Genomic DNA, 27,286 nt, shown 5'->3' on the forward strand with positions numbered 1-27,286 from the left:
ACCAGTGTGCATGGCACTTTACTAGAGGAGAGGACCCTGCCGTCAGGAGTTTATAATCTAATATGCAGCATGGGTTGGGGGGAGAGCTATAGAGGAAAAGGAAGGAATTGGAGGCAGGAGTACACAGAAAAGGATGACGCATTAGCCCTTTACAAGCAATCAACTTCACATTTTCAAGCAGTTGGCCATTTCATTTACTTTTTTCAAACAAAAGTCACAGAGACCTGGTTCATACAATTAAAATCATTCACGGTGGCTTAAATAAGCCACTGTGGTTTGCGGGTGCCGATTCCATAACCCAACCTTTGCTCGTAGCTTGTCGTATCATCTGAACCTGGCAAGGGTGGGTTGTTGGCTAACAAACCACCAGGAACAGCCCATGGATTCTGTTAACCATGTAATAGCCCATCCTCACCGGCTTCGGACAACACAACAAGCTACGAGCAGGGGTTGGGTCATGGAATGGGCCCCCCTGGGCCCCCACAAACCACGGTGCCTTCTTTTGAACATACAAACCTGGCCAGAGACTCTCATCACAATTGCTTCATTCTTCATCAGGTGATATTATTGTATAAAGCACATTATACTCACCAAGGGTGTGTTTCCACCAGCAATTTACTCCAACCTGGCTGCGCTGTGAGGTCTCTGTGTTTCCATGATGTCGTGGCCATTCAGCACCAGCGCTGTATTTTATCGCTGAAGAACTGCTTCTTCTGAGACTGTTCATAGTCTGACTTTTCCTGTTTACTTCGGCTCCAGCATGGAGCTGTTTCCACACCCGCACTGGGTTTGGTATCCTAGTCCTGCCCATGGGGGTGTGTAGCCAGCCGGAAGTTGTGTGAAGGAGAGGGGGAGATGGTCTTAGAGGGAGCAGTCAGGTAGCGATGAAAAGATGCACACATAAGCGCCCGTTTTAGGGGCAAGAATGAAAGTTTAAAGGGGTGGGGGATGCTCCAGACATAGCGCTTTGATTTTTCACTTCTTCTCTAAAGCGAAAAGGGCTGGGAAAGCAGGGAGGAGACTGGCCACAGCACGTTGCTTTTTCGTCCCTTCGTTAATGCACAGTTTTGCTTTAAATCCTTGTTTTAGGGGCAAGAAGGAAGGTTTAATGGGGTGAGGGATGCTCCAGACACAGCACTTTGCTTTTTCGCCACTTCGTCAATGCACAATTGCGCTTTAAATTCCTGTTTTAGGGGAAACAAGGAAGGTTTAAAGAGGGGATGCCCCAAACATGGCGTTTTGATTTTTTTGCTCCTTCTGTAAGGCAAAACAAAATGGCTGGGAAGGCAAGGAGGAGACTGGCCATAGTGGGAAACTGGAGCTGAGCAGAAGGGGGTGAGGGAGGGGGGAATCGGCAAGAGGAGGAGGTGGGAACATGGATAAGGTCATCAGACCCAGTCCAGACTCCACCCAGCCATCAAGAAAATAATTTGATTACAGCTCAGTGGAAACAGCACAGAGCCCCAGGCTACAGCGATGATAAGCCAGGTCTTTATGGACTGTGGAAACAGGAAAAGGAGAAGATGCAATTGGGGAAACATTGCAACAAAGTTGCAAACAAAGTGAAGCTGATAGCATGGAAAACCCCCCCCCCCAACTCATTCAACCTTCATTTATGGTTCTGATATTAGAAATAGTTACACTGAGGCTAAGGGCCAAGTCTCTACAACTCAGCTTTAGTTTCCTGTCTGTATTATGGGCATCTCGAGGCTACCTGCCTACTTCATTTCTGAGCATGTTTGGAGATTTCTTAGGCCATCTCTCAAACCACAGGAGAATGCTGTCTCCCTAGCTATGTCATAGAGGTTTATAAAACTATGCGTGGCATGGAGAAAGTAGATGGAGAGATTCACACGCACACACCCCTCCTAATACTAGGACTTGGGGTCATCCAGTGCAAGGGTCAGTCAATTCAGGACAGACAAGAGGAAGGACTTCTTGACACCACAGTTTATGCGTGCTGCTTCTATACTGCTTGACATCCAGGATTTCCAAGCAGTTTACATAAAAACACATGCAGTACAATATAAAAACAGTATAAAACAATAAAAACCTTAAAACATTACAACAAAGCAGTAAAACAGAGCAGTGTCATGACTGATTACAGGACGACGGAACGAAAGGTGCCTGACAATCCACGAAACAGTCCGTACGTCCCTAGCTGGGTTAGATGGGAACATCAGCTTGATCTGGCAGGGTGGTTCTTACCACCTTTATCATTAGCACCATGTGCAGAGAGTTACTGCAATCTCCGCTCACATATTGGCTTGGCATACTTCTGCTCTTGATGGTGTGTGTATGTGCATGCGTCCAGTGGTTTGAGATTAGACCTGGAATGTTGCATGTTGGACCAGATGAGGGAGCAGGGATCTAGGCTCACTGGGTGTCAGCCTAGTGAAAAGCCAGTTTTACCAGCTCAGCCCACAGAGTATCTTCACCTCTCTGATGGAAAGGCAATCCACCCAGGATTTGCCCCCAGGTTGCAGAATAAGAATTGCTGCTATTAGTTGACAGGAATGCATGAAAGCTTCAGGACCAGCTTGAATTTGATACTGGTCTGGCTTTTATGCTTATGCTCTGCCTGGAGAGAATAGCTGATGGATGCTGTGAGCTGCCTAATGTCTCCGTGTGATTGGCCACACAGATGGTGCGGGCGATGCTGTTGCTGCTGTAGCTTGCGGGAGAATGTCTGAGCATCTTGGTGCCCTTGTGCAGGGGCAGGCAATTGGAAGGGACAAAGGGAGGCAACCAGTCATTCGAGAATGTCATTGTGGGTTGCAAAGTATGTAGTTTCTACTACAACATCTCCAGGGAAGCCTAGATACCATGTTTTAGAAAGGTTCTAGATGTCAGGGTGGACACTGAGCCCATAGAATCCCAGAGTAGTTCTGATTCTGAGGAAGAGCAGTCGCTCCTGGGAGAGGAGTGCGCTCCTCTTTCCCAGGACCAACAGCTGACGGAGATTCCTCCCACCAGCATTCCTAGCTTAGATAGCAGTCCTGGGAGTGACAGAGCGCGGGAAGCAGACTTGATGGACGCGCGATGCCGACGCAGAGAGCGGCGCCAAATGGAGGGCGCAGAAAGGAGGCGTAGTGCCTGGCTGGCGTGCAAACAACGGCTGTGCCCAGAGGATCCAAGGGAAAAGGGGAGGGACTCTCCCTAGTCCTTAAGTTCAGGGGTCTGCCAGTAATTCCCTTTCAGACGGGGACCAACTGTTCCAACTTAGGGCATAGGTACTGTGCTGCTCATATCTAGTTGCTAACGGTAGAGTTGTTAAGTTGTAAAAGAGGAATAAAGCTTTGAAAAGAATCCCTTTGTCTGTGTCTGGACTTGGCTACTGAATTAGACTGAGAGAGGCCTCCAAGGAGCCCTTGACACTAGTCCCTAAGGAAAAAATATTAGTAGTATGATTTATTTAATATGATAATAGCAGCAAGCTTGGCATGAACAAATTGCTGGAGGTGAAATGAGATGTCTACTTTAGAAGAATGGCTGTAGAAATTATGGGCCTTGGCAGTGATGTCTACTTTAACACATTAGCAGCGTTTATTTACTGGGCCTCAATCTGACACCAAACTAAGCATGGTTAAGGCAACTGGAATAAGTAACAGTGGACAAGTAAGGCATGGGGCCAGTTCGCACTGTGTTGCATTATAGCCAGTGGGATTTGAAACGTCGCATCTAAACACAATACCAACAAAGGCCAAAACAGACATTTCTTTAAATGTGTATCTAGCAGCTACATCTGCTTTCATTTTTTACTCTAGAGTAATTGTAGGGCCCCTGGTCCAGATTGGGACCCTCAAGGGGTGTGGTGGGTGGGGTGTGGTAGCTTTTAAAATCTGGCTTGGGCCCCTTGTGCATATTCTAGAGTAACCATTTTAAAAAGACATTGCTGCTAGACACAGATTTAAAGTAATGTCTGTTTTGGCCCTAATAGACATGGATCTCGAAGTAGCACTCACTTCCTGTCAAGCCAGTAGCAGATATGAGGAGTACTACAAAGCCAACCAAAAGCAGAGGTGAAGTCTCGGACTGGCGCTCAGAAATGTTCCCACAGGCTGAAAACGGTTGGAGTACCCTGCTCTACCCTGTAACAGGAGATATATGTCATCTTTTTGGTGCCAGGTTAAAACTGCTCTCTTCTCTCAGGCATTTGGCAGCATTTAAGGAGTCTCTTTTACTGTCTCAGACAATCAGTTTTAAATTGTTTTGGATATATGTTGTGTTGTGTATGCTATTTGTTCTTTGTCATTACGTGCATGGTTTTATACTTTATATAATGCACTTTAATGGTTTTTTAATTTTTGTGAACTGCTCAGAAAGCTTCATCTATGGGGCCATATAGAAATATAATAAGTGAAATGAAACGTATACCATATACACACCAAGACATACTCAAACCCATGCATATATATAATCCATACATTTACATGCCATCCATCCATATACATACCATCCCCAATGGATTCAGTATACATTTCTGGCAGTCATTTCTATCCCAGAATGTTTGCTTCAGAACACTCTTAACAACTGGTACAAGTACTGAGAAAATGGGTACAGCCGGAGGGGTACAGAAGGAATCTGTCTCTGGAACCAAGAGACTAGCAGGTTCTGAGCAGGCAGTTGATTGGTTTTGTGCATAACTTGTCCTATTTTTTCTCTTAGGTCCCGAAGGGTGGAAGTTTACCCCTATCCACAGATGTTGGCAAACGCCCCTACAAGACTGAGATCATTGGTGGGGTAGTTGTGCACACACCCATTTCGGTCAACCAGGTGAGAAGGGGGGTTCAGCCTGATCTATTTCTGTGGAAGAGGGATATAGAGAAGGGGGGTTGTATTTGGGAAGGGCCACGTCAGTATCCTTTTGTTTGTTCAACTGGAAGCAATTGAAAGTCTGAGAGACCATGTGCAGGTGAGTTAAAATGTCTTGCAACAGGCTGCTCTAGTTTTGTTTAGTAAGAATCGCAGATTTGTGGCTATGGAATCTTGTTCTTAGGTTCATTGTAGTTTTTCCTACATATTGCATACGAGATTCTTTTTAAAAGATTCAGTTAAGAAAAACACTTTAGTGGAAGTGTATGTTACTGTCTAATGCAAGAACATTTTGTTAGTAACTATGCTCTTAAGAGGAGTGGTTTCTGGAAGGTAACTGCAAGTAATGCAATAGGCTGATTTGTACTGGTGTCATCCTGAGTAGTAAATATTTTGTTTAAGTGCTGCTTTAACTTAATTTATGTAAATTGGGGGATTTTCTGAATGTGATGCATGGTAGAGAATTAATGGCTTCCGTTAAATGTGCACAATAGAATATAATAGAGCAGGAGTCCTCAACGTGGTGCCTATGGGCACCTGAAAATATATTTTTAAATTATTTTATCCCTCCCCCTTTTTTGAAATATACATACATGGATTTGCATGAGATGCATACAACTATGCATGGGCTGCAAAAAAGTGGACCAAATATCCAAATAAGTATCCATTTGAAGGTAACGTCTGTATGCCACCCTTTCAAATATTGAAAGTGCTGTTGGGTCTTTAATTCATTGCATTACAAGGGGTGAGTGTTTATCCTTCCAAAGTTTTAATATCGGTCTTTTAGCTGTCAAAAGGGTGTGGAGAATCCATTTACACTGACCATTTGTTAATTCCCATGAAGCAGATAAATAATTTAAAAGAGTGTGTACATCAGTGAATATTAAAGACTGTTCCAGTACAAAATTTATCTGTGAAATAACCTCCCAGCAAAAAGAAGCAACTACCAGCCATTGCCGAAACATATGTTTAAATGAAGTATTAGCTGTATTGTATAGTATTGCCCTGCCAGCAATTAGCTGAATTAGACAATCCCTTCTTAAAGAGACGTTGTGGTGTCCAGTAGACACAAAGCAAAAGTGTTTGCTGAATAAGACGCTGCCTAAGATCCACAGACGCGACAGGTAGACGTCAAAGCGGCAACCAACTGATTAGGCATTTTGTGCTGGTGCTTGCAGCAGTATCTCAAATTCCCAAATGCACCCATGGGTCCAAAAAGTTTGGGGACTCCTGTAATAGGGTAATTATCTTTAACTAAAAATCTTAACTTAGGGGCAGCAGAATGGTAGTCCACAACAAATGCGATTTTCCTTCAAAGAGTTAACCTTTGCTTCATAAAGGAGGGTATCCCTGGATATTACCGATGCTCAGTTGATACTGTAGTCAATCATGTGATTCCTCATCATTGGAGAAGTTCTTTAAGTTCATTCTGTATTTTTGATAAGTTTTTGTTATTGCAAAAGCATTTTATCCTAAGAGCCGAACTATATATAATGTTCTTCTTTACATGGTTTAGATGAGATAACTTGTAGTTGAGGTACAAGTGAAAATCCATAGGTTTACAATATAAGTCTGTGACAGTTGGATGGTTTTCACTGGTTAAGAGGACATCCAGGAAGGATAATTTTGGGTTTTCAGTTGTGGTGTTGCTGGTAAATTTCATTGTTGGGTGGATAGTGTTGATAAACTTAGTAAAATTCTCCAAGCTACCCCTTCCATAGTCCCAGATGACAAAGATGTCATCTGTGTAATGCCACCACATGCTGGGCTTGTAGGTGGAAGTTCTGCCGATAGTTTCTTCGAGTTGTCCCGTAAATAGATTGGCATATGATGGGGCCATATGTGTTTCAGTTGCTGTCCCTTGGAGTTGTAAATTGTGATTGCCATTGAACATGAAATTGTTGCAAGTGTGTACCAACTTAGCCAGGGAGGTTAAGACTCCAGTACAGGGTTCATTAGAGGTTCTGCTGTTTAGGAAGTGTATTAAGGCTGAAAGGCTGTCTTTGTGGGGTATGTTAGCATATAAAGAAGTAATAGCGAAGGTTGCGATGATGGTATCATTGTTAAATGGATGTTCCTGTTTAGTCCTTCAATTTTCATAAGGAAATCGGTAGCGTCCTTAATATATGAAGGAAGTTTATGGACTAGTGATTGAATTATGGAGCCAATATGTACTGAAATTCTTTCAGTGACAGTATTGTTGCATAAAACAATAGGTCGTCCTGGGTTGTTGTTTTTATGGGTCTTTGGTAGCTTGTAAAATCTTCCTGCAGCAGCGGAGGGGTTAATTAAAAGGTCAGTAGTTTCTCTGTCCAGTAATTTTTCATGCAGGAATTTATGGATTACTTTGCCAATTTTTAAATTTAGGTCAGCTGTGATATGATCGAGGAGTTTGTATGTATTGGTGTCATTTAGTTGTCTGAGACCTTCAGAAATATACTCCTCAGCCTTCACCACAACAAGAGCTCCTCCTTTATCAACTGGTTTCATGACTATGTCCTTTCTAATTCGAAGTCCGTTGAAGGCCTCTTTTCTCTTGTTAGGTTGTCAAAGATAAGTCCAGGTTTGTGTTCATGAATTCTTTTTTAACTGATTGAAGGAAGGTTTCCAATACTAGATTTCTATTTAGGGGTGTTGTCCAGTTTTTGAGGGGCAGGAATTGTGAGAAAAGATTATGGTGTGGGTTCACAATATGAGTGTAGTTAACATTATGATAAAATTCTTTTAACCTGCATCTTCTCTCAAATGCCGTAATGTCAGCATTCTCTCTCTCTCTCTCTCTTTCTCAATCACACACACACCCACACACACACGTGTGTGTGTGTGTGTGTGTGAAAGATAGACTAACAGAGTAATTTTGTAATATATTTTGAGCTAAGCGTTTTGGCTTCTGCCATATTCAGTAGCTGTGATATTTAACATCACAGCTACTGATGAGGGCTGAAGCCGAAAGGTTTAGCACTAAATATATTTTGAAATTATTCTGTTAGTTTGTCTATCTTTCTTCTATATCTGGGTCCATTTCAGTCAGGGTTCAGGCCAGGTTTGGGCACAGAAACAGCCTTGGTTGCTCTGTATGATTACCTATGTCGGGAAAGAGACAGGGGGAGTGTGACCCTAGTGATACCCCTGGATCTGTCAGCAGCAGTTGGTACCATCAACAACGATATTCTGCTGGGGTGACTGTCTGAGCTGAGAGTGTGGCATACTGTATCGCAGTGGTTTTGCTCATACTTGGATGGTCGGCTCCAGAAGGTGTTGCTTGGGGAATATTGCTTGGCCCCATAGATTCTCCAGCATGGGGTTTCTCAGGGGTCAGTTTTGTCCATGCTATTCAAGATCTACGTGAAATTGCTGAGTAGGGTCATCTGGAGTTTTGAAGTGTGTTGCGATCAGTATGCTGATGGCATGCAAGTTCTGCTTCTCCTTTTCGTCTTCGTCAGATGAGGCTGTGATTGTGCTAAATCAGTGCCTGGCTGTGACAATGGACTGGTTGAGGGCTAATAAACTGAAGCACAATCCAGACGAGACTGAGATGCTGTTAGTGGGTGATTGTTCTGACAGGATGGAGGGGACTCATCCTGTTCTGGATGGGGATGCACTTCCCTTGAGGGAGTAGGTTCGTAGCTTGGGGGTTCTCCTAGAGCCAGCTGTGTCACTTGAGGATCAGGTGGCCTCACTGGCACAGAGAGCCTTCTGCCAACTTTGGCTCATGGCCCAGCTATGCCCCTATCTGGACAGGAATAACCTGGTTTCAGTAATCTACGCTCTAGTAACCTGCAAGTTAGATTACTGCAATTAACTCTACGAGGGGCTTCCCTTAAGACTGTTCAGAAGCTGGCACTTTTGCAAAATGCAGTAGCCAGATTAATAACTGGGACTACAAGGTCTGAGCATATAACACCAGTTCTGGCCCATTTGCATTGGCTGTCTATATGTTTCTGAGCTGGATTCAAGATGCTGGTTTTAACCTGTAAAGCCTTGCAGGGCTCAGGACTGCAGTACCTGACAGAGCGCCTCTCCCAACCTGAACCTACCTGGACACTATGATCAACATCTGAGGCCTTCCTCCGAGTGCCACCTCCAAGGGAGGCCTGAAAGATGGCAACAAGGGAGAGGACCTTCTCAGTATGGGCCCCCAGTTATGGAATGATATCCCCATTGAAGCCTGAGCCTGGCGCCAACACTGTCATCTTCTTGGTGCCTGGTTAAGACTGCTCTGTACTCTCAGGCATTTAATGGCATATGAGGACTAATATTTTATTGAAATTGTTTTTAGCTGTATTTTATTATCTGTAATAAATGTTATGCTGTATTTTGTTATCTTGTAACTGTGGTTTGTGATCTTGTGAATTATTGTGATCACCCAGAGAGCTTCGGCTATTGGGTGGTATAGAAATGAAATAAGTAATATTAATATTTTAACTTAAGACTGACTGCATCCATAGTGGATCCAGAGTCTCCTTATTGGTTTGCTGTTGTGCCTCTTTACACTTCTCCCTCTCTGTCTCTTGTTTAAATGCCCTTTTCTTACGGGTTGTATACAATTTAGGCTGTACTATTAAAAAAAAAGAGGAGAGGGAAGGTAAGGGGATGTACATCTGCAGAATGCATAGAAAAATGTGCTTAGTACACATTTAATACTACCAATATAAGCATTTATATAGAGCATTCAAAATGCATCATTTACATTAACTAATTAATCCTTGCAACAACCTTGTAACATAGGTCAGTATTAATATTCCCATATTGCAGGGGTGTGGTTGTGGTGAAAATGGGTGGCTTGCCTAAATCTGAAGTGGGATTTGGACTGGAGAGTTCCCTCTTCATGTGTTTGTTGCCATTGCACTACACCTTGGCTCTCAAGGTGCAGAAACTGGTTTACCTTACTTCAGAATGTTTGGAGTTTTTTTTTCCAGTGCAGAGTCTCTGGTTGCTTCCAGATGAGGCTTTTATTGTGAAATCACCCTGCCTCATTCTTAGGGTTTGGGGTGGCAGGGAGAGAGGTGGTTGTCCAGACAACATCTTCTGTTCATCCAACTTCTTCTCTTTTTTTTTTTCTTAGCCACAGAAAATCCATTAAGGAGGGAAAGATGATATAGCTGCACCATGTCTTTTGCTGGTAGGGCTAGGAGCTGTCCATTGGGAAGCACCCTAAATTAGTTTTCATCTCTTGGGGGGACCCAGCTATAGCCCCAACATGAATTTGGGACCTGCTTCTCAATTCTGTTACTATATATTTGCATGGTGGTCGTGCCGCTGTTCAACCCACCAGCTCAGAACCAATGGCCTGGGCACCCTTGGCTACAGTTGGGCGTAGGCAAAAATAAATAAATAAGACACCATGGCAATAATGCTGACCTGCCCAGCTCTTGGGCATCACAAAATCCCAGGCATAGCTGCTTAGCCTCACTGCTAGCACAACCACCGTATCAGGCCTCATTAACTCAGGAGAGAAAAGTATGCCACCCTCCCCTTTAATAGTGCACTCTTCTTTTTTGTTTTTGAAAGGAAAGCTGTATATCCTGTGATACAAGTTTTAGAAGGTTTGGAAAGAGGCTCAAGGAGGAAAAGCCTGGCACTCTAGTGGAAGCTGTGGCTTGAAGATCAGCTAATAATGCTTTAAATAAATAAATAAATAACTAGCAGGGCCTACAACAAAATGTTACAGCAGGAGTGCTCCTGTTCAGAGTGCCAGCTAGCCCTGTCCCCTTCCATAGTACTCCATTCCCTCCCCCGGTATGGATGGTTTTTTAAAACCCCCTCCAACTGTCCACTGCATTTTCCATTCTCATTAGGCTACTTGGGGGAGAAGGTTGCCCCTTTAGGGGGTTTTTCCCCCTCAAGATTTTTTGTACTTCTGCAAACCTTGGGGTTTCCCTAAGTCTGCTGATACCCTCCTCTTGTGTGCGGATGGTGTTGTTGTGGCTTCATAAGGATCCACGCTGAGAGCTAAACTACAAGCTACATCAGGCCCTCCAGATGATGTTGGACTACGACTCTCAGTCTATTCCATTCCACTCCCTGTTTCCCACCTGATTCTGCTGCATGCCTAGACCTAGCCTGCAACATCAAGTGATGTCCTTCATGAGTCCAAATCTATTATAACTTGGAGCTTCCCTATCGCATGAAACAAAAGAACCCCTGTCCATACTAAGGATGCAGTTGACCTGTTCAGTTGCAAGTCTCTGATCTGGTTCATATGATCAAAACAGCCCATCATGGGTAATTTAAGCCACAGTGAGCTGCGGTGCAGATGGGCAGCCATTTTGAATATTCTTTTTGTGTCATGCAAACCCAGGGACCATGGGTTATCCGAGGGTTAAACAAACCTCGGATAACCCAGCAACAGACCATGGGTTATGCAAGGGTTGTTTAACCCTTTTATAACCCACAGTCCCTGGGCTCGCACGACACAACAAGCTGCAGACAGGTATTGAATATTCAGTATGGTCACTTGCCCACACTACAGCGCACCGTGGCTTAAATAAGCCATGTTGGGCTATTTGATCATGCAAACGGGACCATTTTGATGTTTATGCATGTGTGAACCAGGCCTTAGCTTGATGTAAAGTGCCTTTGGTATCAGCCCAACTCCAATTCATAGCCATACCTATAAGATGGCAGGGCCCTGCAGAAGCTCACTGATGGAGTGCATGATCAACATGTCCAGAGTTCCAAGGTCAGTCCTCAACATCTCCAGTTAAAAGGTCTAAGGGCTGTACCACTTCAGAATGCAGGTGTGGAATTGGATATTTGATTCCTCTCCGATGTTAAGCACTCCCTGCCCTTGGACATCTTTCGTGTTGGGGAGAAAATCCTGACCTCTCTCTGCAGGGAGATTTAAACATGGGGGAATAGTCAAACATATATTCTTCCCACCACACCTCCTGAAGTGGTTCAGTCCCAGGACATGGTGCTTTTGCTGAACATGAAGATCAGCTCTTGGTATTACATCCTGGCATCCTAATTACTGGCTTTGTTGGGCTGTGGTTCTAGTGCTGTTAATCCTCCCTGAGCCCCCGGGATAGGGCAGGCTAGGGAATGAAGTAAGTTATGCCAACCAACAAGCTAGATGTTAAGGGCTTGAGCTACAAGAGGAAGTCTGGCCTGTGTTTCATTACAGCTGTTGCCAGTTGCCTGTTTTACGAGAGTCGACTTTAATTAAGGCTTGGCCCTGCCATGCTTAATTAAATGGCTTGGCTGTGCGGATCACCCACTCGCTTGAACTCTTTATGCTGTGTTCCGCTTTGCTGAGAACAAGCGGCAGGGACACACTAGCAAGGTGTTCTGAGTTGTCCTTATTTATTTATTTAATTTTTATACCGCCCAATAGCCGAAGCTCTCTTCAACTAGCAGTCCCAGTTAAATTGCTGATGTGGGACTAGTCTGCACACACAGTAGAACAGCCTTCCCCAACCTGGGGCCCTCTGGATGTGTTGGACTTCAACTCCCATCATTCCCAGCCAACATACCTATGTTGGCTGGGAATGATGGGAGTTGTAATCCAGCATATCTGGAGGATGCCAGGTTGGGGAAGACTGCAACAGAATGAGGTGGTAGAATGGGCTGTACCACTTCAGCATGCAGGGGTGATGCCATGCCATTGTTTTTAATATTCCCACATTTTAAAAAAAAATATCCCTGCAAATAAAAAAGTCCATCAAGGAGAATAGTTCTAGCACTGCCCTCTCCCAGGAGCATTCAAAAATGGGGCCTTCTCACCTGCAGTCTGAAGTGGTACAGCCCATTCTACCATCTTAGGACCTGAACACCTCACTTCCATCTCATACTGCTGCAAGGTAGACTAAGCCTCAATTAAAATTTGTAAAACAGCATGGCTGGTGCTGCTGTCAGTGCCCGGGCCTACTTGCTTTACAGCAGGGATGGGGAATGGACAGCCCTGCATATGTTGAGGGGCTACACCTCCCATCAGCCCATAGCCAATGGTGAGGGTGATGGGAGTTGCAGTCGAAGTCCCTACGTTCCTGAGTTGAAGTCCATACATTTCTGAGCTTGCAATGTAATTTGCGGAACAACAACAACAAAAAGCATTTGAAAAATGCGCACACTTGAAAAATGCGCATGATTGATGTGAACATTTGGGGAAATGCATATGAAAAGACACCCAGATTTTTGTGTGAAAAGAAAAAAAAACACAAAGTTTGCAATCCAAGATGGACATGACTCAGAACAGGCTTTGAGATGGAATTTGGGGAACCTCCACAAGCTTGAGTTACACTGATTTGCACATCCCTAGCCCTGAGCCCTCCTAAACCATTTTTCCCCCTGATCTGGCACCTTGGACCAGATCAAAGTTGCTAGGGCAATAGGACCAAGCCACTCCTTTAATTTCCCCACAATGCCCAATGTAGCGTCATCATGCTGCATTGTGGGAAATTAAAAGAGTGGCTAGTCCCAGCCATTCGGCTCTGCTTTGAGTGCTGCTGTCACAGTGAGGTTCAACCTACCCAGCCCACTTGAGTGCCCACCACTTTGCCCAGGGCCCCCCTTAGACCTGGAGCCGGCCCTGCTTGGGTAGGCAAAGAATGCTTTTCTTTTTTTTAAATATACACGTTGTCATGGCAGGGTGCTATAATGTTCAAAGGCACCAGTTCCGCCCGTGCCCATTTTCTAAGCTTGGGTCGCTTTGTGCCATAAATCTGTGAGGAGGTTCCCCAAGCAAACCACAGAAACGTTTACCTCACGGACAGCTTCTTGACAGAGCTTTTTTCCTCTCTCCTGCTTTCCTCCGCCAAGCCTCCCCGGTTTTTGGCAACTTTCTTCCCCGTTTAATTCCTGCCAGCTTCTCTCTGTGGGACTAGTCCATTGTGACAAACCCCTGACCGCTCCAGAGGGACAGATGCCATCTTTGGAGGCTGCAGTGTTGCTTTTCCCCCCCTCCAGCTCTTCCCTCTGGCTGCACCTTATCCCACCACCCCGTCCAACCTGGCAGGGACACTAGGGTGCTTTGTTGTGGGCCCTCCATGCCAAAGGAGACTGACGCCCCGCCGGAGTGAGTCGGCTACTCGAAATGGGGGCACACAGTGACACTCTGTGTCTGTCCCCATTGTCGCCAGGGAGCTGCAGTGATTAAAAAGCAGTAAGCAGGCACTCGCCCATGTAATTTATGCAACGAGCAAAGTCCCACTTGCTTCTCTGCAGAGCTAAGGCCTTTGGGGCCCATTTTCTTAAAGTCAAAAGCTTCACCAGTACAGCTGTTTGCTTCATTTGGTCTCTCTTTAACCAAAAGGAGGCTGTAGAGGCCTCGTTTTTATCACCAGCTTATTTTTCTGCATTTCTGCTCGTTGATGTTTGGCTGAAAGATTACTTTCCTCGTGCCATTTCCCACAACCCCCTCCACTCACATTTACTTTCCCTCTCCCCAACCCCCAGCCTTTTCTGTATACAGACGGTGGTCACTGTTCTCTTGGGACAAATGTTCCGGCACGGATCCAGTTCTGTGCCCTCCAGAAAGGCAGGGTGGGGAGGCCTGTGCTTTAGCCTCTCCCAGCTAATAACATCATCATCATCATCATCATCATTATCATCATCAACATTCCTTGACCCAGGCAAACCTAATCTTTCTACCAAGAGGCACTTAATTATTCTACCTGGATGATTTATGCATAATTGCCTATTTTCCCTTGCTTTGAGTAATTCATTCTGGTTTTGTAATGGGGGCAAGGAGCTATATAGACCATGGAAACCCCCTTCTCTCAGCACCAGAAATCTTGTTCAGGAACCATTCTGCCTTCTGAGATTTCCGCAAGCTTTGCCCACATGTATTCAAGCATAGTTTTGCGGTCATAAGGGCTAGAAACTTGGCTTTGATTTAAAAAAAATATATAAACAGAGCTTTTCAGGAAATACTACAACCAGTACCATATTCTGTGCTCTCTTCACACTCCCATGGAATTACAGCATACACACAGCTCTGCCTACGATACTGAATAAGTTGCAGTTGCACAAACAGTTGGTGGGTTTTGATGCTGCAGCTAAAGGAAGGTGTTTGTATCCTGTATGATTACCAAAATGTGAAAGGGAGCATATATGAGGTTATGCCATTTTTATTTTCACATCGGGATTAGACTGACAGAGCATGAATCCCAAAGTCACCCAGGAAGTACTGTCTTTTTTTTTACGATTTTTTTTAAAAATGCATTAATGGGGATATAACCCTATAATGTTGATTTTTTTTTTTAATTCCTTTCTGGTCACCTCCATTACTAACATGGTGGTGACTGGAAATGCCCCTCCCCCAATCAGTTTAAAAGTATATATACTGTATTGTAGTATTTCCGGGGTTCAGCACTACAGCATTCTTTCATATAAGTGGCATTTTGCTCTTTTAATATTTTAATTAAAAATCTATAGCTGGAAAGCTGTTCTAGCACTACTTAAAAGATTGATTAAAAAAAGAAAGAAATGGATGCAAAGGGTATAGTGCAGCCTTCTCCAACCTGGTGGCCTCCAGATGTGTTGGACTACAATTCCCATAGCTGGGGATTATGGGAGATGTAGTCCAACACATCTGGAGGCCACCAGGTTGGAGAAGGCTGGTATAATGAATGTGTGCTGAGCTGTGATAGGTTCAGCTGCCTGCTAAGTCACTACCCATGTCAAAACCACGCCCGTTGAAGCCAGAAGAGTAGTGCTAAGGGCACTGGTTTGGATGGAACATAGTGGGATGTACTCACAGAACATGCACAGTGGGTGTTTCTATCCTGCAAGTGCCCTGCCTCAATCATGGAATTTTACAGGGCTGCAGACAATGCACCTTCTATTTGTAGCCCTTCCATGTTTTTCCATCACTTCTTCCATCTTTTTTTCCTATCAGAGAAAAAATCCATTAAGGAAGAAAAGGCAGAATAGCTGCACAGTGCCTTTTGATCAGTAGTCTAGCAGCCCTCGATCTGGAAGCACGTGATATCCCCCAATATATGGAAAGGCAATTGCAATTCTGCTTGTAGCTTGCAGTGGAAAAGCAGTGATTGATTAGTCCTAGGCGCAGTCTGTTTGGAAGCACCCTAAGCATTCTGGCCAAGTTACAGGAGTTCTGGCAAAATATATAATCTGCTTCTATCGCTGCCAAGTGCTCACTCCTGCATCTTTTCTACCCTGTTGCTCTTTCTGCTCTCTCCGTGGTGGTCTGACTGTTTCGTTTTTTCTTTCCTTTCTCTCTCTCTCTCTCAGAATGGAGGAGATGGCTCTGAAGGCAGCGAGGTAGCAGTTCATCCTCTTTTGAGACGGTCCCAGAGTTACATCCCCAGTACCAAGACGCCAGTTGGACCTCCAGTCATCAAGAGTGGCTATTGCGTCAAGCAAGGGAACGTGGTAGGTGGCCACCCTAGCCTGTCTTTCTGGTGTATTTCCCTGCTTCCACTGAGGTAGTCACTTGCCCAGCGAGGCTCCAAGGAGGTGACTGAACTGGAAGGTAACTGTGACCCTGCTGCTGGAGGGATTGGGGCCAGCCCAAAACATTTTGCTGCCTGAGGCAGAGCAGCAAATACCCCTCAAGTCAAGGTGCCAAGTACCCAAGTCTGGTCATGTTATTTCGTCACCTGAAGCAGACAATCCCACAAGCGCTTCTTTGCCCTCCCTAGAAATAAAAATGCAACAATAAATTAAATAAGTAACAATTTGCTGGCTTTCAAGATACTCAAAATCAGCTGCCTGAGGCAGTTGCCTCACTCTTCCTAATGAGTAGGGCTGGCCCTGTTTGAGAGAGATCCTTTTAAGTGGAGATGCTGGGGTTTGAACTGGGGCCTTCTACATGCAAAGCACATGCTGTACCACTGAGCTGTGGTCTCTTTCCAAAGGGGAGGAAGCAGAAGTAAGGCAACAGGAGACTAGAACCAGGGTTTCTGGGTCCAGGCGCCTTACTCTCTGTGCTACTGGGGTGGCACTTTGACGTAGGACCATAGCATAAGAACGTAAGAAGAGCCCTGCTGGATCACACCAAAGGCCTGTCTAGCGTAACATCCTGTTTCCCACAGTGGTCAACCTGACGTATTTATTATATTGCATTTTATTTTTTTAAATATTTGTACTGTGTTTTATATATTTTTGTTGTTGTTGTTGTTCAGTTGTTCAGTCGTGTCCGACTCTTCGTGACCCCATGGACCATAGCACGCCAGGCCTTCCTGTCCTGCGCTCTCTCCCGGAGCGTGCTCAAGTTCATATTCATTGCATCAGTGATGCTATCTAGCCATCTCATCCTCTGCCGTCCCCTTCTCCTTTTGCCTTCAGTCTTTCCCAGCATCAGGGTCTTTTCCAGAGAGTTTTCTCTTCGCTTTAGGTGGCCAAAGTATTTCAGCTTCAGCTTCAGTATCTGTCCTTCCAGTGAGCACTCAGGGTTGATTTCCTTTAGGATGGACTGATTTGACCTCCTTGCAGTCCAGGGGACTCGTAAGAGTCTTCTCCAGCACCACGGTTCGAAAGCATATATATTTTTAACTATGTTTTAAAATGGCATTTTTGGTTTGTGAACTGATTGTAATCTGCCAAGAGGACATTAATTATTGGGCAGATTAGAAATTAAATAAATAAATACGAGAGAGAGAGAGAGAGAAGTAGGACATGAACACAATAGCAACCTCCAGTTGCTGTTCCTTAGTGACTGGAAAGGGGCCAGAGAGACGGGTTTAGTGGCCAAGCACATGCTTTGTATGCCGAAGGTCCCAAATTCAGTCTCCAGGTAGGGATGGAAAAACCCTTGCCTAAAAACCCCAAAGAGCCAGTGCCAGTCAGTGTCGACAGTAGCAGGCTAGATGGATGAGGGCTCTGACTCAGTAGAAGGCAGCTGTCTATGTTCCTGTAACCCTCTGGTATTCAGAAGCATGCGGCCTCTGATGTTAGAGTAATATATAGCCGCCATGACTGATAGCTATTGGTAGCCTTCTCCTCCAAGAATTAGTCCAACCCCTTTTTAGTGCCATCAAAATTGCTGGCCATAACAACATCTTGTGGTAGCGCATCCCATAGTTTAACTCTGTAAAGAAAGACTTCCTTCTATCTGTCCTAAATCTCCCATGGGTTCTAGTATTATAAGAGAGGGAGAAAAACCTCTCCCTGTCCACACCATGCATAAGCTTACACACGTCTGTCATGTCCCCCACCCCTTATGTGCCTTTTTTTCTAAGCTAAAAGCCCCCAAGTGTTGTAACTGTTGCTCTAGCCCTTGATCATTTTGATTACCCTCTTCTCTACCTTCTCCAGTTCTCCAGTATTCTTTTTTTAATGACATGCTGGCATTGAGATGAGAAGGCTGGTATAATCTGGATGGCGTGAGGACTCTTCCAGCACCTATCCCATTGTGCTTGCTTTGTATCATATAAGAAATGCTCTGCTGGATCAGGCCAAGGGTCTGTTTCAGCCTTCCTTAACCTGGTGCCCTCCAGATGCGCTGGACTACAACTCCCAGAATCGCACAGCCAGCACCATCTGGAGGGCACCAGGTTGGGGAAGGCTGGTCGACTAATACAGCATTCTGTTTCCAGCAGCAGCCAGATCGATGCTATCGCCTGTTGTATCCCCAATGCCAAGCATCCAGAGGTATACTGCCACTGTACCTGAGAGTTCCATTTCGTTATTATGGCTATGAGTTGAGAGACCAATCGTCACTGAAACTATCCAGTCCTTAACACACACACACACACAACTTGTGGCAGTGAATACTATAGGTTAATTATATGTTGTGTGAAGAACCAGCCATGGGCCCCTATGATATGTGGAGTGTTTGGGGCAGCAGTAAAGGAATGCAAGAGAATATCAGCTTCAAAAGGGATTGTTTCTGCCTTTCAGAGAAAGAGCTGGAAACGGCGCTACTTTACCCTGGATGACTTTTCCATCAGCTACTTCAAGTGCGAGCAGGTAAGCAATACTGCCACGCCTTGTAGAATGGTAATTTGCTCTCATGTCCTAAGACTGGAGAGGATCCCATCTCCTTGGAGCTAAAGCTCCATTTCCGTTAAGTAAAATAATACCATTGTCATTAATGTTGTGAATTTGCCATTTGATTTTTTTGAAGGTGTCAGGTTTGGACAGATGAGGCAAAGGGGATCAGAATTAAAGTTCCTTAATGGCCAGCAGTCACGTGGGCCAGCCACATCTTTTGTTTGGAAGTGACCAGTAAATGGGCCAGAAAGGCTAGTAAACAGTTGGAGGAGACAAGTCATCTCACACACAAATGTACATGCATACAGAGCTATGGATAATGTAATCTAGGTCTGTGTGTATGTGTGTGTAAAACAAGGGTGAGGACCCTATTTGATCCAGAGTCCAAATTGCCCCCCTGGACCAATGAGGTGGGCTGGTTGATGTCAGGGGGTGGAGCTATACCAGGAAACCCCTCCCCTTGATCTCATCCACCCTGCCCATTTGACATTTCTCCATGCCGACAGAGGCACTACTGCACGGAGAAAAGGACCCCCTTTGAGCACCCCAGTTGGGCTGGCGAGCAGCCTGTGAAGACTTTCTCGGCTGGCACTTGGAGGAGCAGCTCCTCTGAGCGCCAGCCAAGCTGGGCTCCTCCTTCTGACACTCCTCTTCATTGATTGGATCAGTGATGGAGATAGCTGCTGGGATTCCCCTGCGTGTGTCACTTCCCCTGCCAATTGGAGATAACAGTGGGGATTCCTCCAGGAGGCAGAGCTTGGAGGCTAAGCCCCACCCCCTGGGGGAATCCAAGAGGGCTTCATGGGCTGGAATGTCATCTGAGCAATGGGAATCCTGTATTTTGAGCAATGGGAATCCTGCATCTTATTTGATTGATTGATAGATTGATTGATTGATTTAAAACATCTGTATCCCACCCTATATCATTAAGATCTCAGTACAGATAAAATCAATTTGAACAGTATAAAACTGCATCTTGCCCCAGTACAGGCACTGCGATCAACATTTGGGGCCTTCCTCTGAGTGCCACCTCCAAGGGAGGCTCAGAAGGTAGCAAGAAGAGAAAGGGCCTTCTCAGTGGTGGCCCCCCAACTCTGGAATGAGCTCCCCACTGAGGCCCGCCTGATGCGGACACTGTTGTCTTTTCGGCGCCAGGTTAAGACTGCCCTCTACTCCCAGGCATTTAATGTCATATGATGGGGCATCTCTGTCTGCTGTCTTGAACAGGTCTATTATGGGAAAATTGTTTACCAAAATTCTTTTTTTAGCTGTTTAAGTTGTTTTAAATTTTGTGTGTTAAAATTTTTTAGACTGTTTTTATCATAATGTCATATTTTTGTAATATTGTTGCTGTATTTTTTAATGAATGTTTGTAAACTGCCCAGAGAGCTTCAGTTATGGGGCGGTATAAAAATGAAAATAATCATATTCATAATATAGCTGTGCATCATAATTACTTACATATGAATTTGTTAAGCATACTCATCAGCATAAATGAACAGTGCTATGCAAATAGGATAACACCTATTGGCTTCGTTGTTTGGTAGGGTAGCAAACATCTGAGTTGCAAAGTATCTTTCTTCCGACAGCTGTTGTTAAAAACACCTTTGTGCAATCCAGAAGCTTGCTAGCCTCTGCCATCTCAACATGAAGTGATATCACCTGGTGTTTTTGCATCCTTCAGACCAGTGTAGCATCTACTCTCATTACTGGTGGTCTACTCACCCCAGCATCTGTTTTGTTTGTCTCCTCAGGATAAGGAACCTTTACGTTCAATCCTGCTGAAGGACGTGCAGAAGTCGCATGAATGTTTAGTCAAATCTGGGTATGACTTTTCTCTCCAGGCGGTCTTTATCTTTGGTATTGACACTTGAGGCTTAAGTTCTGCAAAACCTGTGCCTGCCCATGTGGAGGACCAATATTTGAGAGCACGGTTTTTTGTGCACTAGCATCTCACTGGAGTGATGGATGGAGAGAAGGGATGAGCAGAAATGGCACCCCAAAATTCTCCATGCTATTTGTGGGAATCAAACTGTGGGGAGGGGAGGCCTTTCCTGGGGCAAAAGGTGAAATTCTCCAACAACTGAGGTGGAGAGGATGGAGAAAGGAAATAGTCTCCTAAGAAATTTGGGTTGAGTTAATATGGAATGGAACTATATTGTTTACACTGGTGGATGGAAGGAAGCAATGGGCTAAAGAAGGTGGTCTGGAAGGAGTAGGGGCCAAGGATGTTGCTCCCTTCAGTAATTCTAAAGCAAGATCCATGGCTGCACCATTAGGAAGGGCTGTAGCTCAGTGGTAGAGCACACATTCTGCATGCAAAAGGTCCCAGGTTCAATCCCCGGCATATCCCTGCCAGAGATTGAAATCCCTCTGCCTGAAACCTTGGAGAGCAGCTGCCAGTCAGTGTTGACAATACTGGGCTAGATGAACCAGTGATCTAATTCAGCATAAGGCAACTTCCTATGTCCCACCCTATTCATGGACAGTGAACTTGGGGGTGGGGTAGGGAGCATTTTGCTGAATGTTCTAGAGGGGTGGACTAACATTCTCCTACAATAGAGGAGGAGCTTCAAAATGAAGGTTTTCAAAAATTTATCAGAAAATTATCTTCTGAGAAATATTGGTCAGGCCTTACAATGGCTAAGAAAAACTTTGGTAGTACTTTTATCTCCCCGTCTTGCCTGACTCGAATGTGTCTTTGAATTTCTCTAGCCAAGTTCCTGATAATAGGATAGCTGTGGGCTAAACTAAACATAACTTTTTGGTGGATCTTTTTGTTTTGTTTTGCCAAAAGTAGCTGGTGTGTGTATGTGTGGGGGTACTTCCAGTCGAAGCTTTATTGCACAATCGCACTGCCTCACTCATGAAACTTTACGGGGGGCGCAGGGGGTCTAGGCATCATCTTCAACTCATAACCCTCCTGTATATTCCCACTGCTCCTTCTGTCTTTTTGCTTACTGCAGATAATCTGTTAAGGAAGGGAATATGAAATAGCTGCACAGTGCCGCCTTCTTAAAAAAAGAAATAAATTATCTTGCCTTTTATAGTTCTTTGACTCTGATCCTCTGTTCCTTGACTCTGTTCCCAACTCGTTCTTTGGGAGTTGTAGTCCAACACATCTGGTGGACTCCTGGTTGAGGAAGGCTGCTGTATAGACATAAGGAGAGCCTTGCAGAATGAGTCGAAAGGGGCCATCCAGCCCAGCATCCTATTTACAGCAGAGGGCAGCCAGATGCTTTTGGGAGTTGCTACTGTGCAGACAAGCAGAACACAGTAGCAACAGGCTCTCCTGTCTTTGGTCGCAGATCCTTTGGTTGCCAATTCATTTTGTATTCCAGAAGATACATTTGGTTTTGCGGAAAGGCTGGGATTGTGTGTGTGTGTGTGTGTGTGTTGCTGGAGGCTGGGGAGATATTGCTACATAATGCATTATGTGTTGGACTACAACTCTCATCATTCCCAGCCAGCATTCTGGCTGGGAATCGTGGGAGTTGCAATCCAACAGATCTGGAGGGCAGCAGGTTGCTTTAAATCCTCCGCTAAGGATCAGTACTTTAATCTCTTTTGTAGAAAAACTGGCATAAAGAAGAAAAAAAATCCCCAGTGTGTGCAACAACTTCCCTGTTAACTCATCTTTCTGTCTTTCTAGTGACCTTCTAACACGGGACAACCTCTTTGAAATCATAACAAGCAACAGGACCTTCTATATCCAGGTAAAACACATGCTGCCATATAGAGCAGGGGCTTTCCAACAGTATTCCGGGGAGCTTTGGTGTATATATGAGTTTGTAGAGCATGGTTCTTTGGAAGCTTTTTAGGGTTTACTCCAAGAGGAGATCAGCCATAGCATCGAGCTTCTCTTTAAGACACCTTGCCCATCATTCCTCATCTTCCATTGCAATGTGCAGCCTCGGGGGTGGGGGGGTGTTAGGCATCTAGATCATACTCACAGTTCAAGTGGTTCAACAGGGAGACCCCACAGGCCTAGTTACACATGACACTCCTGACATGAAAAGTACACATATACTTTTCACATATACTGTACACATATGTGTACAGTATATGTGTATAAAAGTATACATATAGTGGAGACAAGCATAGAGAGAGCTGGGGCTGAGAAGGGAATTATAGAGCCCCTGGCCACCTTTCTCATTTATTGTTTCCTCTCTGCTTATCTTCTTAAACTTTTTGATTGCAAATGCCCCTAGGGGGATCTGCCAGTTGGGCGGTATATAAATTTAATAAATAAATACATTTATACTTCAGGACGTAAGTATCCCTGGTCTCTCCTCTCTGAACCAGAAAAGCATGGCTGGCTGGGGAATGCTGAGAGTTGTAGGACTGTTTTCTGTCTAAACATGCTTAGGATTGCGCCTTTAGCTACTGAAGGAGAGCTAAGATGAGCATAGATAAACAAGGGATGGGGAAAGATAGCCAAGAGCCCACCAGCTTTCTCTTCCTGTCTCTCCAGGGGAGACTTAGGGTGCAATCCTATGCATGTTGAGAGAGAGAAAAACATCCTACAACTCCCAGCATTCCCCAGCCAACCATGCTGGCTGGGGAATGCTGGGAGTTGTAGGACTTTTTTATCTGTCTAAACATGCATAGGATTGCACCATTAAGGATTTTTAATGATCAGGATGCTTCCAGATGGAGGGTTCCCAGTGCTATCAAAAAACATTGCACAGCTATTCCATCTTTTCATCCTTAATGGGGGCTTTTTTGTGAAAAGGAAGAAGACAGAAGCAGCAGTGGGGAAACATGGGAGGGTTGCAAGTGGAAGGCAAGGACATCTCAACCTACTCATAAAATTCTGACAACGAGGCAGATTGATTGCAGAAGAAAAGCCTCGTCTGGAAGCACTCTCAGAAGCCTGTTCATATGGACCCAGGATCTGAATTCATCCTAGAACATCCTCCCCAGTGCCAGCTCCAGATTTTAGCGGGCCCTTGGGCAATACACCCTCCATGGGCCCCCTCCCTCAGTGAGTCTACCTTCTAACCCCCCACCACTTGTCACCAGCTGCTAATGCTCCTCCTCTTTCTCATCATCGCTAGCATTTGCTTGCTTGACTGTTGGAGAGCCAGTGAGCAAGCCGGCCGTGGCATCTCCTGCTCCTCCTTACCACCACCACCATAGTCTGAGCCAGAGCGAGAGGCAGGGGAATGAGCAGGGTGCAGTGGTGAAGAGGAGGAGCAAGTCCAGGGAGCTCTTGCCAGTGGGCCCATGCTTGGGTGTGGGCCCTTAGCAGGTGCCCGACCATACCTACTCTTGTCGCCAGCCCTGATCCCCCAGAATACAACATGTTTGACTCCTTGGCTGCTGAGTTAGTGTCCAAAGGGTTCCCTGAAACGAGAATGTTCAAAAGCCAGCAACGTAGAAGATTTATCGAGTTGCCAGTCCGTATTACGTCATTTGAAAATGGATTCCTTGCGGGGACGGCCGTGTTTGTTTTTGAATTCATTTTCCTAGGCAGTAAATTTAGCTCTTGACAGTTAACGCTGGCCTTAAGCCTGCCAAACAGGATGCTTTGCTGTCACTCTTTCAAGCAGAAAGGGTGACTGAAGTGAGACTTTGTACACAGCTCACTTTGGCCTCAGGGGGCCCTGTGTACCAAGGGGAGCCTGGCTGTGCCACAGTCTCACTTCTCCATTTCATTGTATTTACAATGGAGGTTATTTGTACTGGTGCAAAAAGGAACCATGAAGATGGGAGAGAGATGCAGATGCTCTGGGTTGCCTTTGGAGAGGACTACTATTTTTGTGTTGCATGTCTTAGAGCAGCCTTCTGCAACTCCCATCATTCTCATATGGCAGTACCGGCTGGGAAAGATGGGGGTTGCAACTCAACACATCTGGAGGGCACCAGGTTGGGGAACACTGCGTTAAGGGTACACGCAGTTGGGAGGAAGCATCGTAAAGATGCTGGGCATAATCTACCAGAAAGTTCCCCTGCATAAGCACCATGGAAATGAATGGGAACCAGACAGAATTCTATAGGTTTGTTTGTTTATAACCATGCTGTTAACATGGAACACCTTTCTATTAGGGGTGACCTTGGATCTCAAATCCAGTCTTTAAAAACCTGTATCAGTAATTCATTAAAACAACAGAGGTCATTTACATGAGTAAAGTTATACTCATAAACAAGGCTCTGCTCATGAGTAAACCATTCCTCAGGTGGCATTCATGGGTTGCAGCTCTTCTCTGGGTGGGGCTCTGAAGGCTCAGGTTTAAATGCCCTCCATTCTAGGCACAGAGTGCTAGAACAATGTCTGTGCACTAGCTCCCAGATTCCTGCCTTGTCTTTCCCTGATAACCTTGCTCCTCTCCAGACTTCGGACTGCCTGCTGACCTTGCCTTTGCTCTTCTCTGAACCTCCCTGTGTTTGGACCTTTACTCATGGGGAGTCCTTATACTTCAGCCAAACACGTCTGTGGCTGGCAGCTGGCCTGCACTCCCTGGGGCTCAGCATCTGCCTCTGTATACCAGTTCCTAGGGAACACGAGCAGGAGGATGCTACTGCACTCATGTCTTACTTGTGGGCTTCCAACAGGCATCTGGCTGGCCTGGGGAAACAGAATGCTGAACTAGATAAGCCTCCGGTCTGATCCAACAGAGCTCTTCTTAGTTCTTGCACGTTGTTGGGAGTAAGTGAGAGCCAGCGTGGTGTAGTGGCTAGAGTGCTGGACTGGGAGCCAGGAGGTCCGGGTTCTAGTCCCCACTTGGCCATGAAGCTCACTGGGTGACTTTGGGCCAGTCACAGACTCTCAGCCCAACCCATTGCACAGGGTTGTTGTTGTGAGGCTAAAATGGAGAGGAGGAGGAGTATGTATGCCACCTTGGGTTCGTTAAGGAGGAAAAAAGGCGAGATATAAATGTAAAAAATAAATAATAAGTGGCGAATGACCTAGAGCTGTATTTTCTAGTGACAACCCCATGCCTGCAGTACTATGTAGTTTTGAGCCTTCATATGCATTTCATATAAATTAGATTGTATTGCTATCTTGTGCTCCTTCTGGAAAGGCAGAAGGCCACTGCCAATCTGCCTTGGAGATCTTCCAGGAGATGAATTTGTGGGCTCTATGTATGACTTAAGGATGCTAGATAGTGCAGGACTGCTAACACTAAGTGGGTGTGGACCTGGTTGGTAATGTGGAGGGGAGAACACACGTATGTATGTATTTATCTACTGTCTGTCCATCTGTCTAGAATTATTTCTATGCCTCCTTTAAGGATGGAACCATGTAAGAGCAGAGAGGCAAAATATATACCTACTGTTTGGAGTGGCCCCCAAACGTATAGAAGTTGGCCATTCCAGGTGTGTTTCAGCTTGGAAGATCTTGGACAGTACTTTAGCACAGGGATCCGCAAGCTTTTTGGACCCATGGGCACATTTGGGAATTTGAGAAACTGCTGTGGGCACCACCACAAAATGGCTCCTATGTAGCTAGTGGGGGAATGGCTAGTCAAAAGAGGTGAGGAGAGACAAATAGTGAGTCTAGAGGCTGGGAGGAAGGGGGAAATATCAAGGTAGAGGGGAGAGAAAGAGCGAGGCTAGGAGTGGGGAGAAAGCGGAGTAAAGAGGTTGGGGGAGAGAGACAGCGCAAGGCTAGAGGCTAGGAAGGGGAGAAAGGTGGCTAGGGACAGGGAAGGGAGGGAAAGAGTGAGGAAAGGGGTTGGGTGGAGAGAAATGGCGAGACTAGAAGCTGGGCATGGAGAAATAAGAGAGACAGCAACGGGGAAAGGACTGTGTGGATGGAAGAAGATTGGCTGAGGCCAGAAAGTAACTCTTTCCTTCCTGTCCAGCCCTCTGAACAGCTGACCAGCGACAGGTTCAGGAATAGGAAGGAGAATCGGGCACCCTAATGTTTTTCAGGCTATTAGAAAGAAATTTTTGAAGGGGGCAGGGAGTGGAGAGCTTTGTGGGTGCTGTTGGAGGGACCCACAGGTGCCGTGTTGGAGACCCCTGCTTTAGCAGTTCATCATGCAGTAGAAGCCTTTCACATTTCATAAATGTGAAAATGCAGAATGGCATGAGTGGGGGAATAGTTTTAATTAGTTTTGCTTCCATTTCTGCCCCTCTCCCTAGAGCCATCAGATTTGGAGAGGGAGGGAAGAGCAGAATAATCGGGTGGGGTGGGGGCAAAGGATGTTCTTAAGAATGGTTTTTGCAAAGCACATTGCTTTTTTGTGCACCTGTTGAGGAGTTATGCTTGGCTGTGTTTTGTTTATCTGTCACAGAACTGTGCGGTAAGCTCGTGTGCACAGGAGCGTGCCTTGCACCATCTTTTGGTGCGAGGCACATACAATTTACTTCATTTATAGCATTTTTAACCCTGTTCTTCAGCCAAGAATGGCTCCCAGAGTAGCATACAAAGATTACTATCAAGACAGTCCCTGCCCTCAAGCTTACAGTCTAAAAGGCATGCCACAAAAGGAAAAGGGAGTGGGAGGGAGGAGGAAAAAAAAGTAAAACTTAGGCACTAGTTTTAGGGCACAATCCTATGGGGATAGGCAGCTGCCTCCGAACTCAGAGGCGACCACCTATCCAATGCAGGGCAGGAGAA

General features: G+C 45.4%; 1 protein-coding gene across 3 annotated transcripts in view; it reads left to right on the forward strand.

The window, feature by feature from the left end:
- Positions 1–27,286, forward strand: part of PLEKHA2 (pleckstrin homology domain containing A2) — an 81,528-nt gene that overhangs the window by 46,014 nt on the left and 8,228 nt on the right. For all 3 annotated transcript variants that reach the window (XM_084804053.1, XM_084804054.1, XM_084804055.1), the window contains exons 6-10: positions 4,669–4,776; positions 16,012–16,152; positions 18,622–18,690; positions 20,469–20,539; positions 22,367–22,430. In XM_084804053.1, coding sequence (XP_084660179.1) covers positions 4,669–4,776; positions 16,012–16,152; positions 18,622–18,690; positions 20,469–20,539; positions 22,367–22,430 — 453 coding nt within the window. The remainder of the gene's footprint in view (positions 1–4,668; positions 4,777–16,011; positions 16,153–18,621; positions 18,691–20,468; positions 20,540–22,366; positions 22,431–27,286) is intronic.

The sequence above is a fragment of the Heloderma suspectum genome, chromosome 6, assembly GCF_057233095.1.
Source record: "Heloderma suspectum isolate Gila_16-S chromosome 6, 16-S_ref, whole genome shotgun sequence".
Lineage (NCBI taxonomy): Eukaryota > Metazoa > Chordata > Lepidosauria > Squamata > Helodermatidae > Heloderma > Heloderma suspectum.